The sequence below is a fragment of the Hemicordylus capensis genome, chromosome 6 (genome assembly GCF_027244095.1).
Source record: "Hemicordylus capensis ecotype Gifberg chromosome 6, rHemCap1.1.pri, whole genome shotgun sequence".
NCBI lineage: Eukaryota > Metazoa > Chordata > Lepidosauria > Squamata > Cordylidae > Hemicordylus > Hemicordylus capensis.
The window spans coordinates 160,500,710-160,517,829 of record NC_069662.1 but is presented as its reverse complement, the minus strand read 5'-3'; the positions used below and the strand labels follow the sequence as shown (position 1 = coordinate 160,517,829).

At 46.8% G+C, this 17,120-nt stretch overlaps 1 protein-coding gene and 1 non-coding gene across 14 annotated transcripts in view; one reads left to right on the top strand and one right to left on the bottom strand.

Annotated features, from left to right (window-relative positions):
* LOC128329198 (sodium channel protein type 5 subunit alpha-like) overlaps positions 1-17,120 on the top strand; it is a 371,320-nt gene that overhangs the window by 183,155 nt on the left and 171,045 nt on the right. For all 13 annotated transcript variants that reach the window (XM_053259890.1, XM_053259889.1, XM_053259895.1 and 10 more), the window contains 3 exons: positions 1,764-1,827; positions 13,608-13,749; positions 14,523-14,720. In XM_053259890.1, the coding sequence (XP_053115865.1) occupies positions 1,764-1,827; positions 13,608-13,749; positions 14,523-14,720 (404 nt within the window). The remainder of the gene's footprint in view (positions 1-1,763; positions 1,828-13,607; positions 13,750-14,522; positions 14,721-17,120) is intronic.
* TRNAA-GGC (transfer RNA alanine (anticodon GGC)) lies at positions 12,236-12,307 on the bottom strand. The gene has a single exon. It is a non-coding gene; the product is annotated as a tRNA-Ala (tRNA).

Below are 17,120 nucleotides of genomic sequence, written 5' to 3'. Positions count from 1 at the left end.
TGTTCTGTGGACTGAGGACATGGGCATGATCCATCCCCTCCTGTGTGTTCAGGCATGGATCTCCATAGGGCACAGGTTCTAAGCCCCAGATTCCCGGATGACGTCGGACTAACCTCCCATCATCCCCAGCTGCAATGGCCTTTGGCCGTTGTGTCTGGAGATGATGGGAATTGTAGTCCACCATATGGGAGTTGTAGTCCATATGAGCATTGTAGATGGGAATTGTAATCCGGCCGGCATGGCTGCCGGTGCCACCATTCCGGGGGCCTAGGGTTGGGATGATACACCTGCCATAAGGCATTATGGGGTCCTTCCCCCTCCCCTGCCTCTTGGTGGCCAACAACCAGGTGTAAATGGGCAAAGGGTAGCCATAGGGAAACAAGGAACTGTATTTCAATATATATTTCTTTAAAAGATACCAAAGACTTTGTAGGGGGTTGTAGGGGGCTTCCTGGCAGCCCAGGAACAGGCGACCATCAGTGCCCCCTCCCCAATTACCGGTGCATGCTGGCAGCACCCCTTGCACTGCCATCAGATGCACAGCAATGCAGAGGGTGTGGCCATCACTGGGAAGGGGGACCCCCTGGCCCCTTGCCTGTTCCCAGCTGGCACTTAGTTCGCCAGCTGGGGGCTTTCTTTCTCTCCTTCACTTGGAGCACGGAAGAGAAAACAGAGCTGGTAGACCAAGTACCAGCTGGAAGCAGGTGAAAGCCCGTGCCTCATGCTCCCAGCCGGCGAGAGGGTGCTGTGGGCGTCCCCAGATCTTGGTGCCCCAGTTGCATTTGGCCCCCGTTGTCTAATGGTGGCAACGCCCCTGTCGGTGCTTTCTGAGGTGAAAACCTCTTTTTCAGGAGAAAACATACCTTCTGGGCAACCTTTCCTGGAAATAGATTGCAATACCATTCCTCAACCAAGTGCATTGCATGCCAGGGACACATGGCAAAGTTTCCAATAGCTCCATTGGATGGGAAGCCCATCTATGCCTCCCTCAAAAAAGAGCTCCAACAGTGCTGCTGCTCTTCAGGGCTGTGCGCACAGCTTATGTTTTATTACCGGCATGAGGAGCCTACTGTATGTGCCAGGGTCTCGGGAAAGAATGTGTCAGTAGATTGCTCCCTGGGAGGTGCAGATTCAGAATTGTAGCCTGGGGAGGCTGCTGGAAACTCTGTTTTCCTCTGTCCTCCTCTGTCCCAGGATTCCCTGGAGTGACTGTTCCACCAGATTAAGTCTATAGTATCAATATATTGTGCTCTCATATTGTGATCTCATTTTTTAAAAAGCTCTTCCACTTCTTTCTTTGCAAAGACCACCGACAGAAAACTAGTACGTCAATAAGAAATATTCTAGCCTACTCCGCACTAGTTTCCTAACCTTCTCTATACAAGGAGTTTTACAGCCTCTTCCACTTACAGATATTGGGCCAATAGAAGCTACCAGCTTCCTCAGCTTAAATATAGGAAATTCACAGCTACTACATTTGTGTTAGCCACCTAATGGCGCAGCAGGGAAATGACTTGATTAGCAAGCCAGAGGTTGCCAGTTCGAATCCCCACTGGTATGTTTCCCAGGCTATGGGAAACACCTATATTGGGCAGCAGTGATACAGGAAGATCCTGAAAGGCATCATCTCACACTGTGTGGGAGATGGCAATGGTCAACCCCTCCTGTATTCTACCAAAGACAACTACAGGGCTCGGTGTGTACCAGGAGTCGACAGCGACTCGATGGACCACTTTACCTTTACCTTTACATTTGTGTTGCAGACAACTACTTCATCAAAGAGGGCACCACGGATGTGTTACTGTGTGGCAACAGCTCCGATGCTGGGTGAGTATTATTTAAAGGTTGTTTAAGGAAGGACATTATAATTGTTTCCTATATACATGTGATATCTCTTCATAGCTTCTGTCATGGCATTGGTGCTGCTGCTTCTTGGAATCTTTTTGTAACGGTCAAACAGGGAATGTTCTTAAGAGAGTTTATGAAACAAACATGTTTGGGGACTAGCCTGGGGTAGGGCTGGTTGTGAGAACTGCCAGGATTGCTCCGGATCCCCTTGCTCCTCTGCCGGGTTTAAAACCTGGGCTAAAAGTGTGGTAGTCGGACTCACGTGAGCCTCCTACTTCACCGGCCACTTGTATGGGCAAGAGGGCTGCTGGCAGACCTCTTGCCCATAGAGGCCAGGGGAAGGAGCATCTTGACATCCGGTAGGTAAGGTAGCCCTATGCACCACACACTTTGGGTGGTGCATTGTGGGTTTTCTGGCTGCCTGGCTGCCTTTCCCCGCCTCCTGCTCACTGTGGCAATCACTGCTGCGCTGCTCGCTTGAGTGTGCAGTGTGGTAGAGCCTGGGAGTTGCAAGGATTGTGTGGAGGAAGGTAGGTAGGATCCTGCCTTCCCCCGAGCCCACCCCAGCACGTATCTATCTGTCTGTCTATCTATCTATCTATCTATCTATCTATCTATCTATCTATCTATCTATCTATCTATCGTTTATTATTATTATTAATAATAATAATTCGATTTCTATACCACCCTTTCAAAAATGGCTCAAGGTGGTTTACACAGAGAAATAACAAACAAATAAGATGGAACCCTGTCCCCAAAGGGCTCACAATCTAAAAAGAAATATAAGATAGATACCAGCAACAGTCACTGTAGGTACTGTGCTGGGGGTGGATAGGGCCCCTATCTATCTCAAAAAGACTCACTCATGTATTTCCACCAGTTGCACTTCAGAAGGTGGCGGGAAGTGCAAGAGAGCCTCTCTGAAAGGTCTTATATGGTGGGCAGCTTCAAGTGGAAGGAGGTTGTCCTTCCGGTAACTTGGCCCTAAGCCATAAAGGGCTTTAAAGGTCAAAAACGGCACCTGGAAATGCACTGTTAGCTGGTGCAGCTAGTACAGTAATGGCGTAATTTATTTCATTTATGTATATGTATGTATGTATGTATTTGATTTATATACCGCCCTTCCAAAAATGGCTCAGGGCAGTTAACATCAAAATAAAAGCAATTAAAATCAATAAATCAATTAAAATCATTTAAACATTAAAACCATTAACATTAAAATCATTTAAAACCAACATTAAAATTTTAAAACCATACATCTAGTTAAAAGCCTGGGTGAATAAATGTGTCTCCAGTGCCTTTTAAAATGTTGCCAGAGATGGGGAGGTTCTTATTTCAACAGGGAGTGCATTCCAAAGTCCAGGGGCAGCAACAGAGAAGGCCCGTTCCCGAGTAGCCGGCAGACAAGTTGGTGGCAACCCCAGGCGAACCTCTCCAGATGATCTTAACAGGCAGTGGGGCTTGTGGAGAAGAAGACATACTCTTAAATACCCAGGGCCTAAACTGTTTAGGGCTTTATAGTAATGTGACCAAAGCATCATGAATTTGTCAAGAGTCTTGCTGCCCCCTTCTGTACCAGGTAAAAATGGATTTCCCCACTCCCGTGCTCTCTTCAGAACAATTTCTGATACTGGCTTTCTCATTATAACAGGCGGTTTTCTCCTCCTCCCTCCACTCTCCTCCTTTTCATTTCATTCCCTATTTCAGTAACATACCAGAATTAAAATAGCTTCAAAACTGAAACTAGTGTGCCTTGAACTCTTTGCTCTCTGGATTAAAATTCACCTTCACTAATTAAAATTCCTTTGCCCTGATTAATTGGAAACAGCCTTGGTGGATTCATCAACTGATTAAACTAGTTCAGCCTTACTATAGTAGGGGAACAGCCATCCTGAGGTCCTCCAGCTGTTGACTGACTACAGCTCCCATCATCCCCAAACACAATTGCTTCTGGGAATGATGGGAGTTGTAGTCCAACAACATCTCGAAAGTTGCAGGTTGGCCATTCCTGCTGCAGTAGTTAGAGGTATTCTATTCTGTCTCCCCTTCCCCATATGGGTATTGGTTCAGCTCTTGTCTTGCTGCAGAGGACAGGAATCTCCCTGACAGTGAAACTTTCAGGCATGATAATACAATTTTCCAAACAGTGGGGGAGAGAGGATGATGTTTCTCACTAGTTCAAAGTCACATTCTCTTAGAGTCTTATTACCAGTTCTTTCTCAATCCATTTATTCCCCCCCACCCCACCCCCGCTGCCACCCTGAAAACTTGATAATGTGTTTGGTGTTGTGGATTAGTGTTTTTTAAAAGGGAAAGGAAAGGAAAGTGAAATGCGGGAGAAAAGACATCAGAAATGCAAAGGAGAAATTGATTGATGATTAATCCTAGTGTTCTCCCTCAGGAGACAGAGGAACAGGGCTGTGTTCTCAATGTCCTTTGCAAAATACTTCAGTGGCATCCATTTTTGGAGGCCTAAGTATTGCATCTGCACCAGAGATTGACACCTTGCACAGACAACAGCTCATAGAGGAAAACTGTTCCGGGTTGCACCACTCCAGACTGCAGATTCTGCCAGCATACAATCAGAAACAGGGGTCACTAGGCAGCAGGTCAGTTCACATGACCATGAACTGGGTAGGAAATGGGTTCTATCCAGTTTCAGGAGCTGGGTGTCCTGCATCATGTGCTGGATTAAAAAAACAAGGTTGGAGGCAGGGAGCTTGATAGTCAGGCAAGCCTCAGCTGGGTAGGATGATGGGACCTACCTAGATTCCGTCTCCAGCTTCTGAATGAGGTAGGTGGGGAAATCGCCCTGCCAATCGCCTATGATCATTGACTGACGATCAAGCGTCCTGCCTCTTCTCCTGTTTTTATCTTAGATGGGAACGCAAAATGGGAGCGTGCCCATCTCCCGAAACTGAGCAGGACTCGTCTCCTACCCAGTTTATGGCCGTGTGAACTGCCCTAGTGGCTGTCAAGAGGAATCCTGATTCCTCCACTGCCAATTGAGGGTAAGAAGCTTCACCACCACCCTCAAAATCCTGTGCATGGGGCAGCACAAATAGGCCTATTTCATACCAGCCCTAAGTACAACGTGCCAAGGCAAACACAGCCCATGACATACATATAGTGACATCTAAAGCCCTATTCAGGTATCAAATTCAACAGTCGTATGAGTGTACCATATACTTAAGTACAGAGCTATACACAGGTACAGATGTTATTCAGATGCTTTGTTAAGCACAAGTACAGCAGTATGCTTCCTGTCTATACTCTGCATTTGAGTAGCCTGCACCCAGGTTTCTTTTCAAAATGAACGCAGGTACAGTCATTCACACAAACATTTAAAAGTTAGGGATGTGCGTGGAACCGGTTTGGCCGGTTCAGTTCAAATCTGGACCAGATTCGAACCAATCCGACCTGGTCTAGTTCTGGGTCTGGTTTGGCCCCTTACAAGTAAAGGAGGATTCATCATCATCATCATCATCATCACTATTATTACTTTACATTTATATGCCACTCTTCCTCCAAGGAGCCCAGAGCAGTGTACTACATACTTAAGTTTCTCCTCACAGCAACCCTGTGAAGTAGGTTAGGCTGAGAGAGAAGTGACTGGCCCAGAGTCACCCAGCAAGTCTCGTGGCTGGATGGGGATTTGAACTCGGGTCTCCTCGGTCCTAGTCCAGCACTCTAACCACTACACCATGCTGGCTCTCTATCATAACGCTGGGGAGGAGGAGCAAAAGGTTCCTTAGTTCCTTTTATTTTCAGGTGGTGGTAAAACTCCAGAGAGGCAGCAGGGGGCGGTGGTGGGGGCTCCCCCAAGACCTCCGCCAGTCTCCCGAATGACAGCCTGGACGGGCTTCAGCCTAGTTCGGGCCTCCACATGTGGTGACGCAAATGGCCTCCTCATGTGCGGACATCTGTACACTCGTACAACATAATAGGGAAGTTCACACGATTGATATTCAGGTAGGGGAGGCCTCCTACCCTAATTTGGGAGCTGTTTTTGATTGTGTGTTGGAGGTGGGGAGCTTGATTGTCAGTCAAGCCCCAACTGAGCAGGATGACTTCCCCACCTGCCTTGTTTCAAAGCTGGGGATGGCATCTAGGTAGGGTGCACCCATCCTACCCAGCTGGGGCTTAGATCACGATCAAGCTCCCCACTCCAACTTTGTTTTGAGCTAGCACACGATCAAAACTCAGGAGTGCACCCCGCTCCCAAGTTAGGGTATGAGGCTTCTCCTGCCCCCATATCAATCATGTGAACTGCCCTATTATTTTTTAATAGGGCTTAAGAATCTCCTGTGTTTGCTTCCTACCTGAGTTTGCAGGTGTCTGGCAGGCCAGGGTGCAAGACGTATTGTGTTCAGCTTGCTGTGTTTGGCTGTCTTCAGCATGAGAGAATCAAAAGTTGAGCAGATTTCAGTAAGATTGGAGTTCTTAACAACAGCAAGTGCTGCTGCTGAACCCCGCACAGCAGCCTGATTCAGAGAAATTAAGCAATGGGCATGTTCCTCATCATTTTTCTCCCACATCTTTCTCCACTCATTCCCACCATGTAAAGGGGGCTACATCCTGGGTGTTCAGCTCTGAGGCACACTTCAGGTACTGATTAGAGTTGATATATTTTTTTCCTGGCAAATCTCCCATACTTTTAACAAATGTGTGACCGGTAGAAATGCAACAAGAGAAGCTTTCCTCAGCACGGGGGTGCAGTGAGGGATATTTTCTGTGTAATCATCATTGCATACCTACATAGAAATATTTTCAGTGAATAAAGTAATGCATCACCTGTTGTTTTCAGCTTGTGCCACAGTTAGATCATTGCCCAGGGAAAAATGGCAATCTAATAAATAACCTATATTGCCACTCAAAAGGCGTTTGTCTTCTGCCTGTATTGGACTGGACTGGCAATTGCTAAGGAAAAAGCCAGTCACTGGGGCAACTTAAAGATGTAACTACAAAACACCTTTGGCAACTGCATCCTAGTGATAGTTGCTATGGAAACCTTAATTACCTTTATCCTCTCTTGGACCCTAATTTTCATTTATAGATTGAGACCAAAGTAATTTTAATGCTCTATAGGATGATACATCTTGTGTTGTCATTTTGCAAGGGTATTGTTTCACCTCAGTCTATAAATACTAGTAATTTAGAAGGCGAATGAGGCCTTAGAAAGTTCTCTGGTGAATCTCAATGCTATTTTTAAAACCTCTTTAGGGAACTATTTCTGTTGTTGTTGCTGCTAGGTTTCATTAGAAAATCCCTATAAGCACATAAAAAAACTTTTCGGCACCCATTAGCTGCTATGCAAAAGCAGCATTTTTGTTGTTGTTCAAGTTTTGCATTCAGAACACTACACATTTGCCCCTAAAGCCCTCCTGTTGTATGGAGTGTGATGCAAAAGAGAGAGCTTTGTCTTAGGGTTGCCATCTTTTGATTTTAAAAATGTTGCTCTCTTGACCAAAGAAGAGGAGACTCGGCGGTGGCGGTTGGGAGGGAGATCTTGGCAGACTCAGATGGACTGAGGGTGAAGTAAATCGTATATGAGCCAGCTGGGGTGGTAGGTACCATCAGAGAGGGAAAATGCTCACTGGAATTTTTTTAACAAGGTCGACACCCCTAGAGATGGAAAACATGTGATAGCATTGCAATACTTTCAGCTTCCAGTGTGTTATCATGCTTTTATTGTCCTGACCATCAGGCTCACAGTGACTAAATGTGCAATGATGTTTTAAAAGCTTTTTGAGAAGTTTTATAAACACAAAAACTGCTATAAAATGTCATTGATGTTGTCAGAGAAATGGAAATAACAATTGGCAGGAATGACCTGTCAGGGCACGGTGGCATCCGGAGCTCCTTGCAGCTGATGGTGAGGCGCGCAAGGGGCATGGCCTCCCTACTTTGGGGCTTCCCTTCCTCCCTGGCAGTGGGGCAAGCTGGCCACGATCACTCCGGCATGCTCTTTGTACTGCCAAGGGCCCTCGGAGAACGAGTTGCTGGCAGCAACGCCAGTAGCACTGCGAGACTTTTGAGGAACGGAAGTAGGAAATGAGATTCATGGGGCCGGGGGGGGGGGTTCAAGGGGAGGGTTGGAGCCCTGCAGGCTCTGCAAAAGGCTATTTGAACGAGAGGCAGCTGATGATGAGGGCTGCTCTCTGGGAATGGGACCTCTCTCTCCTGGAGAGCTGATCGGTCAAGGGTAGCCGTGCAAGAGGAGGAAACAGAGTGGTGGTACAGCCCTCTTCCCTGCAGGGTGATGGTACAACCCCCTTCCCTCCAATTACTCTGAGGCACCTGCCAATGCAAAGAAGCCACGAGTCAAATCTGTGCAGAAGCAGGCATGCTGCTCATACGCACTATTGCCAGGCACGGGCTCCAAAGATTCTTCCTTGGGGAGAGTGCAACAGTTTGTTTGCCGTTACCCTAATGCTGACCCTGACTCTTCACTCTGTGGAAAAATGGCTGTAATTTTACCTGGATCATGTGGCAACAATGATAAAGAAGGGGTGATAAAACACAGGAAGATGGGAGTGCAACCATGCTATTATCTATTTCCCATGTCTAGGAGGGAAGGCATGGCCAAAATTAAAAAAATAATAATAAATCACTCTGAGCATCCGTCCCCTGAGATGATACCGAGGGCCAGCATTTATAGTCCTGGCTCATGGACTAAAATACCAACGTGGTTCTGCTCCTCTGGCAGCTGCTCGACTGAAGGAGCCATTCTCTGCTGCCACTGCCAGCTGTCGGGGTCTAGCAGGGGCTGGACCTCAACTAGTGATGGGTGAACTCTCCTGATCAGGCTTCAAATTGGCCTCAGAAAACTCGAAAAATTTTCTTATATCTCAGAAAATCGTTTGATTTATTCAGATCCCAATTCCTAGCCAAGTCAGACTCATCATATTCCCAGTAACTGCCTTGAGAGTATAACAGAGCCTGATCCCTCCCCAACCCCCTAGTGAGCTTCAGGAACATATCTTTCCTATCCACCTGCCTCCCTTCATAACCCCTCCTATTGACATCTGTCTTTCGTGCTGGGAAAACTACATTTCCCAGCTGTGCCAGTGCCTGGATCCATGCATAAGTGTGCCAGAGTGGGGAGAGATGCCTCCTTTCATTCCTCCATTCCAGTCTAAGGTGGGTAGGGGGAACTACGGGGGGGGGGAACTATGGAAGGGAGTAAGGATTTAAGACTTTCTCCAACACATATATTATTGTGAGCCAGAGAAAAACCTTCAGCGCTGGGTGGTAGGGCATGGTGGGTATTACCAGCCACCCAACACACAAAAGAAATGGGCAAACAGGCAATTTTAAACAGATTTTTAACCTTTTCCCCAGATCCCCAAAGGTTCCTATGAAGCACTCAACTTCAGCCACATTTTGACTGAGTACATCTTCCAAAACAGATTGCAGACCAGATCAGAGCACTGAGTGAAGCACAAGTTAGTCTCAAGGCCACACATGGAGCTCATCACAGCAACCAACAAGAAATACTGCACACATGCACACACAGTTGCCACTGTCCATTTCTTGCCACAACACTGTCTCACAAACAAACCAAACTACAACTCAAGGAAGGCAAGCATCCTAGTTCTGCCTTTGTCAATCTGAGATTCAGCAAAACCAGTTAGTTATAGCAGCGATAGCACAGCATATTAGCCATTTTGCCCACTAGCCTGAGCCATTTTTGGAAGGGTGGTATAGAAATCGAATGAATGAATGAATGAATGAATATTATACTCTGTGCTGAGAAAAGAAAACCACAGACTCAAACCTCCCTCCTCTCCTGTCCTGATGTATCCTCTTCAAGAGAGAGGCACACTATAAGGGCTCTCTCTGCCTCCCAGTCCCTTTGAATACATTTTTGAATTGGAAATTCCCTCCCTTTGTGTTCCATCCCTCCCTCCCTCCTCCCTCCCTCCAGCCAATGGAGGCACAGTTGCCCACGACAACACTTGATTTGTATGATAAGCTAACCAAGAAGCAAGGAGATCGCAAACCAGTTGGAAGCCAGTGCCAGAAAACCAATCAGCAAGGGAAAAACAGGCCTCCAAAATGACACTCAAAAAGTCAAAACATTTCAGTTGAAATGGGGTGGTTCTGCTCTGAGCTTGAAACAGGCCCCTTTTAAAGAGGATGTTCTGTTCCAAGCTAAAAAACACACAAAACATTTCACAATCAAAATGTTCTGCACACCCTGGCATCTTGCTGTATCGGATTAGAGTTCCATCTAGTCCAGTATCTTGTTTCCAATTAGACACCTTTGAGAAGCTCCCAACCAGGACCTGAATGCAACATTCTTCTCCTGTTCTTTTTTGAAGGTATTCTGCTTCTCAATATGGAGGCTCCATTTATCTTTCATGGCTAAGAGTTGTTGATAGACCTTGTTCTCTGTGAATTTATCTAATCCTTTTTAAAAGACATGTAGGCTAATTATCTTTGCCCCAAAGCTATTAATATCAAGGATGGTCAATCTATGTTGTTGACTTGACAAGGAAGCCTTTTCAATTTCCTACCCTGGTGCCAGCCCACAATGTTGATTACGGCCTGATGGATGGATGGCTAGATTGATGCTGTTAACTGTCCTTCATCAATAGCACTGTAATTTTTATTGTGATGAATTGTGCGGTGTCCCATGGATGTTCCTCTAGAAAGATGCTTTATACTAATGGAACATGTCGGTATAGCCAATCCTTGTAAATAAGCGGATAAGTTGATGTCTTGACAAGCTCCTTCCTACCCCCAGGTTTCCTCAATGTTCTGCTACATACAGATTTCCCAGAAAATTCAAAAGGGATTAGTCAAATCCCTTAGGATTCTTTAAAAATCTGTTCAGGCAGTGGTTTTCCACCCAGGAGTGCTTTTGAAGGCTGATAGGCCAGGTATAAATACTCTTAATAAAAAAAAAAAAAGGAAGAAAACTCTAGCATCCAAACATTTATCCGGGGTTGTGGTTGCTAAGAGTCAACACCGACTTGATGGCACTTAATCAATCAATCAGTCCATCCATCCATCCATCTTCAACAGGACATCTTGGGGATTTGGCCATAGCTCAGCGGTAGAGCATCTGCTTTGCATACTGAAGATCCCAGATTCAGTCCTGGCATCTCCACATCAAGCTAGGAAAGCAATCTGTCTGCAACCCTGGGCAGTCAGAGTAGACAATATTGAACTTGATGGGCCAATGGTTCAACGCAGCATAAGGTGATGTGTATGTGAGTCGTAATGCAGTTGCAGAGAAACGTGATGCAGTTGCAGAGATCAATGCAGAAGGCTCCAGGTTCCACACCTGGCAGCATCTCTAGCTAGAGCTGAAAAGGCCTGCAGCCTGAAACCCTGGAGAGCTGCTGACAACCCGAGGAGACAGTCCTGAAGAGGTCTGACTCAGTAATGACAGAGAAGCTTCTGGGAAACCCTTGCCCTTCTTCTCCTGAAGAGAGGCAGGAGAGTGTTGGGCCAGTAATTTTTTATTTATTTAATTCATTTTTGTCCTGTCTTTTTAAGTAAAGTTTTCACAAGGCAGCTAACAAACTGCAAACACAAAAATGATGCAGGCAGCCACACAACTCCCCCTCCAAAAAAACCCACCATCAAACAGCATAAGCCTGCAATAAACAATACAATGACAGTAGTGATGATATTTTATAAGAGCCCATCCAGAATAAAATCAGTACTGCTTAAAAACAGGCAAGAGCAAAACTAGATGGGGAGAGAGTTCCACAATATAGGGCCACCACTGTGAAGGCTCTATCTCTGGTTCCCTCCGGCTAGATATGATTTAGTGGCAGGCCAGAGAGCAGGGCTTGGCTGGCCTCTGTAACATTTCCAAACTCTGAACCCATATTTCAGCCCAACCTTCAATGTATGGCCTACTTTCTTTGGTCTTGCTTGCTGCTTGCTATCATAAGACCATACAAAAGGCCCTGCTGGATCTGACCCAAAGTCCATCTCACCCAGTTTCTTGCTTCCACTGTGGCCAACAAGGAAGCCCACAAGCAGGATATGGTGAAGACTACCTTTCTCCCGCCTTTGCTCCCAGGCAACTGGTATTCAGTGGTATACTGCCTCTGAAAATGGAGGCTCAATATGGATATACCCTATTCACCTCTATGCATTTGTCAAATCCCCCCTTACAACTTTTCTTTTCCCTCCTCCTCTTTTTGCCTTTGCCTTCTCTCTCTTCTCCCAAATTTCACCTTCTCTTCCTTCTCTCAACATTTTTCTTAATTAATTGAAACCCTGTTGTGTTTCAGGGAGTAGGAATATAGGCAGCTGCCTTATACCAAGTCAGAGCATTGGTTCATCTAGCTTAGTATTGTCTACACTGATTGGCAGCAGTTCTCCAAGGTTTCAGGCAGGAGTTTTTCCTAGACCTACCTGGAGATGCTGCCAGGGATTGAACCTGGGACCTTCTGCATGCCAAGCAGATGCTCCACCTCTGAGCTACAGCCCCATCCCATAAAGGACCTATCAACTGAAGACCAATGTTCTTGGTCACACCAAGAGGGGGCAACAGTAAGTCATTCTGGAGAGGCAGAAAGGTCAAGTAAGGATCTCAGGGACATGAGAAAGTCCTGTACATCAAAGGAATGCCTTATCACAGCCCTGGGCAGCTTAGGTTTCATGGGACTAAGAAGCTGGAACTTGATAGCAGTGAGTCATGTGACAGATAATAGATGGTCAAGTGACAGATCATAGAATATTCTTCTGCCCTTCAAGGATGGTGGCATCAGCTACTTGGACTTTATAGGTGGTATTGCCAATGTTCTTAATGATTTGTTCAGGGATATGGATTATTAGAGTTGGAAGCTGGTCTTGTAGTAGCAAGCATGAATTGTCCCTTTTGTTAAGCAGGGTCTGCCCTGGTTTGCATTTGAATCGGAGACTACATGTGGACAATGTAAGATATTCCTCTTAGGAGATGTAGCCACTCTGGGAAGAGCACCTGCATTCCTGCCTGCAGGAGGTTCCCAGTTCCCTCGCTGGCAGCATCTCCAAGATAGGGCTGAGAAAGACTCCTGCCTGCAGCCTTGGAGAAGCCGCTGCTAGTCTGTGTAAAGAATACTGAGCTAGATGGACCAATGGTCTGACTTGGTAGACGGCAGCTTCTTGTGTTCCCAAGGGACCTTGGTGGTCTTCTAGTCCAATCCCCTGCCCAGTGCAGAAAATGGCTATAGCATCCCCCACAGATGGCACTGGCGTCCAACCGGTGTTGAAAACCTCCAACCAAGGAGAGGCCAGAGTGCACGAAGCAGACTGCCCCACTGTCAGACAGCTCTTACAGTGAGGAAATTCTGCATAATGTCCAGCCTAAATCTGCTTCCTTGTCAATTCAGCCGCCTCGTTCTAGTCCCGCCTTTGGGAGCAACAGAGAACAGATTCTTCTAGAGCAAGATTCTCCTTGTACACAGAACGTGTTTTTAGTTGAAACCTGCTTTTTCCTCTAAGTCCAGGATGCTGATCACAGCTCAGTCAGAGCTAAGCAAATGCACTCCCCCCAACATCTGATTTTTAAGGCTTTGGAGAACTCAGTAAAAGAATAGATGAAATGTTGAGAGAATAAGGCTGAGAATAAGGCAATACGATATGGTGCAGCCGAGATGACGACTCTGTTTAGATTTTCAAAAAAGTGATCTCCCCCCCGCCCCAAGTGTTCTCCAATGATACTTGCAAGACCTGATCCAGTTCTGGTTTAAGCCGAGAGGAGTTTGCCTGCAATTACCCCTTCTTCCTCACTGTTTTTCTTTCCACAGTACGTGTCCAACAGGGTATCAATGTCTAAGGGCTGGTGAAAACCCTGATCATGGCTTCACAAGCTTTGATACGTTTGGCTGGGCCTTTCTCTCCTTGTTCCGCCTCATGACGCAAGATTACTGGGAGCGCCTCTATCAACAGGTAGAAGCTTCAATCCCTGACATGTGACAATCATCATCTGCTCCTAGTCTGCATTCTCAGTGTAGGAGAAAAAGACAAGTTGGTGGTCTCTGCTGACTTCCCTCTACGTATTCCCAAGTCAGGAACTGCATTCCATTATGGATTCCCACATGCATAGGGTGGGTTCAATGGATCCACTGGCAAGTAAGTGGAGATGACAAGTGGTTCCTGGGGAGGCCACGCTCCTGATGCGTGTGTCGTCCAGACTCACCCGCCACTAGTTCCCGAGCCCCCCACCCGACTTTTGCCTAATATTTAATTGATTTCCATAACCAGGATTTGAAGTTGGGTGGATAATGTTGGGTGAAAAGTCAGGAACCAGCAGTGGATAGATTTGGATGCCGCCCACTGTGAGTACACACTCCTTGGGAACCACTGGTTCCCTCCTACTTACTTCCCAACCAGCAGTGTAGCGATGTTGGCATCAACTGGTGTTCAAATATTTTGGCGGCAGCTACTACCACCACAGCCCCCCCGCTCACCTGCAGCCTCCCCCTGATGGTCACCTGGAACCTCCGCAGTCCCCTCCATGTGGCCCAGCTTGCTAAATTGTTGCCGGTCGATTTAATAATGTCCCCATGTCATCTCAAGCCTGTTTATGTCTGTTGTTGGTCAAAATTAGAAAATGCAGGCAATACCCCTACAATGCAGTGCCTCCCTACAAAGGTTTAATGGAAAATGTAGTGAATTGTTTTAATGAATCCTTAGACTTCTCTTTGATTTTGTTTGTGCAGACCCTTAGATCTGCTGGCAAGATCTACATGCTCTTTTTTATGCTGGTCATCTTTCTGGGCTCATTTTATCTGGTCAACTTGATCTTGGCTGTGGTGGCCATGGCCTATGAAGAGCAGAACCAAGCCACCATTGCAGAAACGGAGGCCAAGGAGAGGAAGTTCCGGGAAGCCATGGAGGCACTGAAAAAAGAGCAAGAGGTCTGTGGAACTGTCTGAGGAAGTCTTTGAGCAATCTTCTTTTGTAGTGCATGAGGCCTCCCTTTTGCTTTCTTCTCCCTAGATCACCTGGTCTGGTTGGGCTGCAGTACCCTTGCTGGCCATTATCTGGGTGGTGCTGTAGTGCAGCAAAGACCTGACCAATAGCTCCCTCTACCTCAGAGCTGACCTGGTGGTACAGCAAGTAAGGCATGTGCGGCTTGCTGCCGAAGTCCCTGGTCGGATTCTCCTTGTATCTTATAGTACATCCTGCTACAACACTGTGTGTTAGTAGACAATGGGAGTGTGAACACCTGCTTAAAAATAGGCCGTTGATTTATTATGATTATCTTCAAAGGTATTTCCATGCTTACCAGAGAGAAATTAATGGCTTTTCATTCCATATTTGCAGCCCTTCCCATTAGTTCAAGTTAATTAGCATTCTTTTCAGGTTTGCTTTATTGATCTTCCAGCTTCAAACAGTCATTAGTGTCCCGTTATTCAACAAGTGGAAATAATAGATAGGGTCAGCTGTTTAAACACTGCTGATGTTTCTCTTGTGCAAATAATACAACTAATTGACCAATGCAGAGATGTAATACAATAGCACTGATTAACTTGAATGAACCCACCTTCAACTTGTGTGGGGTAGGCAGCCCTTAGTTACGTCAGCTGCTGTAAGTGGGCATGAATCAATTCAGGCTTCTTTCCGGGAGGGCAAAATCCCCAAATCTCAGGGTGAGTGTGGGGTCAATAGACTAGATCCTCATTCAAAAATGCAGTTGTTCTGAGCCAATCCAGCCAGGCTCCAAGTCCCATGCATGCTCCCAAGAAGCAATGTGTCGGCAAAAATCGAGGCATGAGGAGGGGGAGGTGATGGTGTGCTAGCCATGATCTGGGTAGGATAATGGTCTCCAGCCAACAATTTTTACCAAGCATTGTATCGACAGTGTTGAAAAGCATACCCCCGTGCCACCGTACCCAGATCACGGCTAGCACACGGTCAGTTTCCCCTCCTCCCCCCTCAGTTTTTGCACACACGACTGGTTCTCGGAAGCGCTCACAGGTCTTGAATCCTGGCTAGACGCTCCTCCTATCCAGCTTTGGGTCGTGAAAACAGGCTTTATTTCTTTTTAAAGAGAGAAATAAGAGGAGACCCTGCTGGATCCGGGCTAAGGCCTACCTAGGCCAGCTTCCCGCAGTGCCCAGCCAGATGCCTCTGGTAGTCCTCAAGCAGGAGATGAAGGCAGAAAGTCCTTTCCTGCTGCTGCTTCCCTGGAACTGGCATTCAGTGGCATTTGGTCTCTGAAGCTGGAGAATCCATTTAGCTATCTTCACTAACAGCCTTTGGTAGACCTGTCCTCCACCAGTGGGAACAGTGGGCTTGCCAGCATGGTGTAGTGGTTAGAGCACTGAGCTAGAACGGGGTAAATCTGGATTCATAGTATTACTCACCTTGGACCATCTCTCAGCCTAGCCCACCTCACATGACTGCTGTGAAGACAGAAAATGGAGCAGGTTCGTATATCACTCTGAGCTCCTTGGACGATTAATACTGGAAGGATTAAATCCTAGGAAGATTAATGAGAAAGATACAAATATGACCCCAACAGCAGCTTGAATTGGTCCAGCACATTATGGAGAGGAATGCTAGCCTCTGTCTGATGTAAAGGGGCAGGGAGCTGGACTGGTCTTGTGGTAAGGTAAAGGTAAAGTGTGCCTTCAACTCAGTGTTGACTCCTGGTGCCCACAGAGCCCCGTGGTTGCCTTTGGTAGAATATAAGAGGGGTTTACCATTGCCTTCTCCCGCACAGTCTGAGATGACGCCTTTCAGCAACTTCCTATATCGCTGCTGCCCGACATAGGTGTTTCCCTTAGTCTGGGAAATATACCAGCGGGAATTTGGAACAGCAACCTCTGCCCTGGCTTGCTATTCAAGCTATTTCCCTGCTGCACCATTAGATGGATGGTCTTGTGGTAGTGAGCACAAATTGCTCCTCTGCTGAGCAGGGTCTGTGTTGATTTGCATTTGGATAGGTGACCACATGCAAGTGCTGTAAGATATTCCCCTTAGGGGGAGGGATGTAGTTCAGTGGTAGAGCATCTGTTTGGCATGCAGAAGGTCCCAGGTTCACTCCCTGGCAGCATCTCCAAGTAGCGCTGGGAAAGACTCTTGCCTGAAACCTTGGAGAGCTGTTCCATGTCAGTTTTGACCAGGGATTCTCAATGTTGGGGCCCCAGATGTTATTGGACTTCAACTTCCATAATCCCACACCAAAGGCTACTGGGGCTGGGGATAGAGATGTGCATGGAACCAGGTGGTTCGGTTCAAGTCTGGACCAGACTCGACCCCAACTTGGCCAGTTTGGTCCGGCAACCCCTTGAACCCCCCTTGGCTCGGTT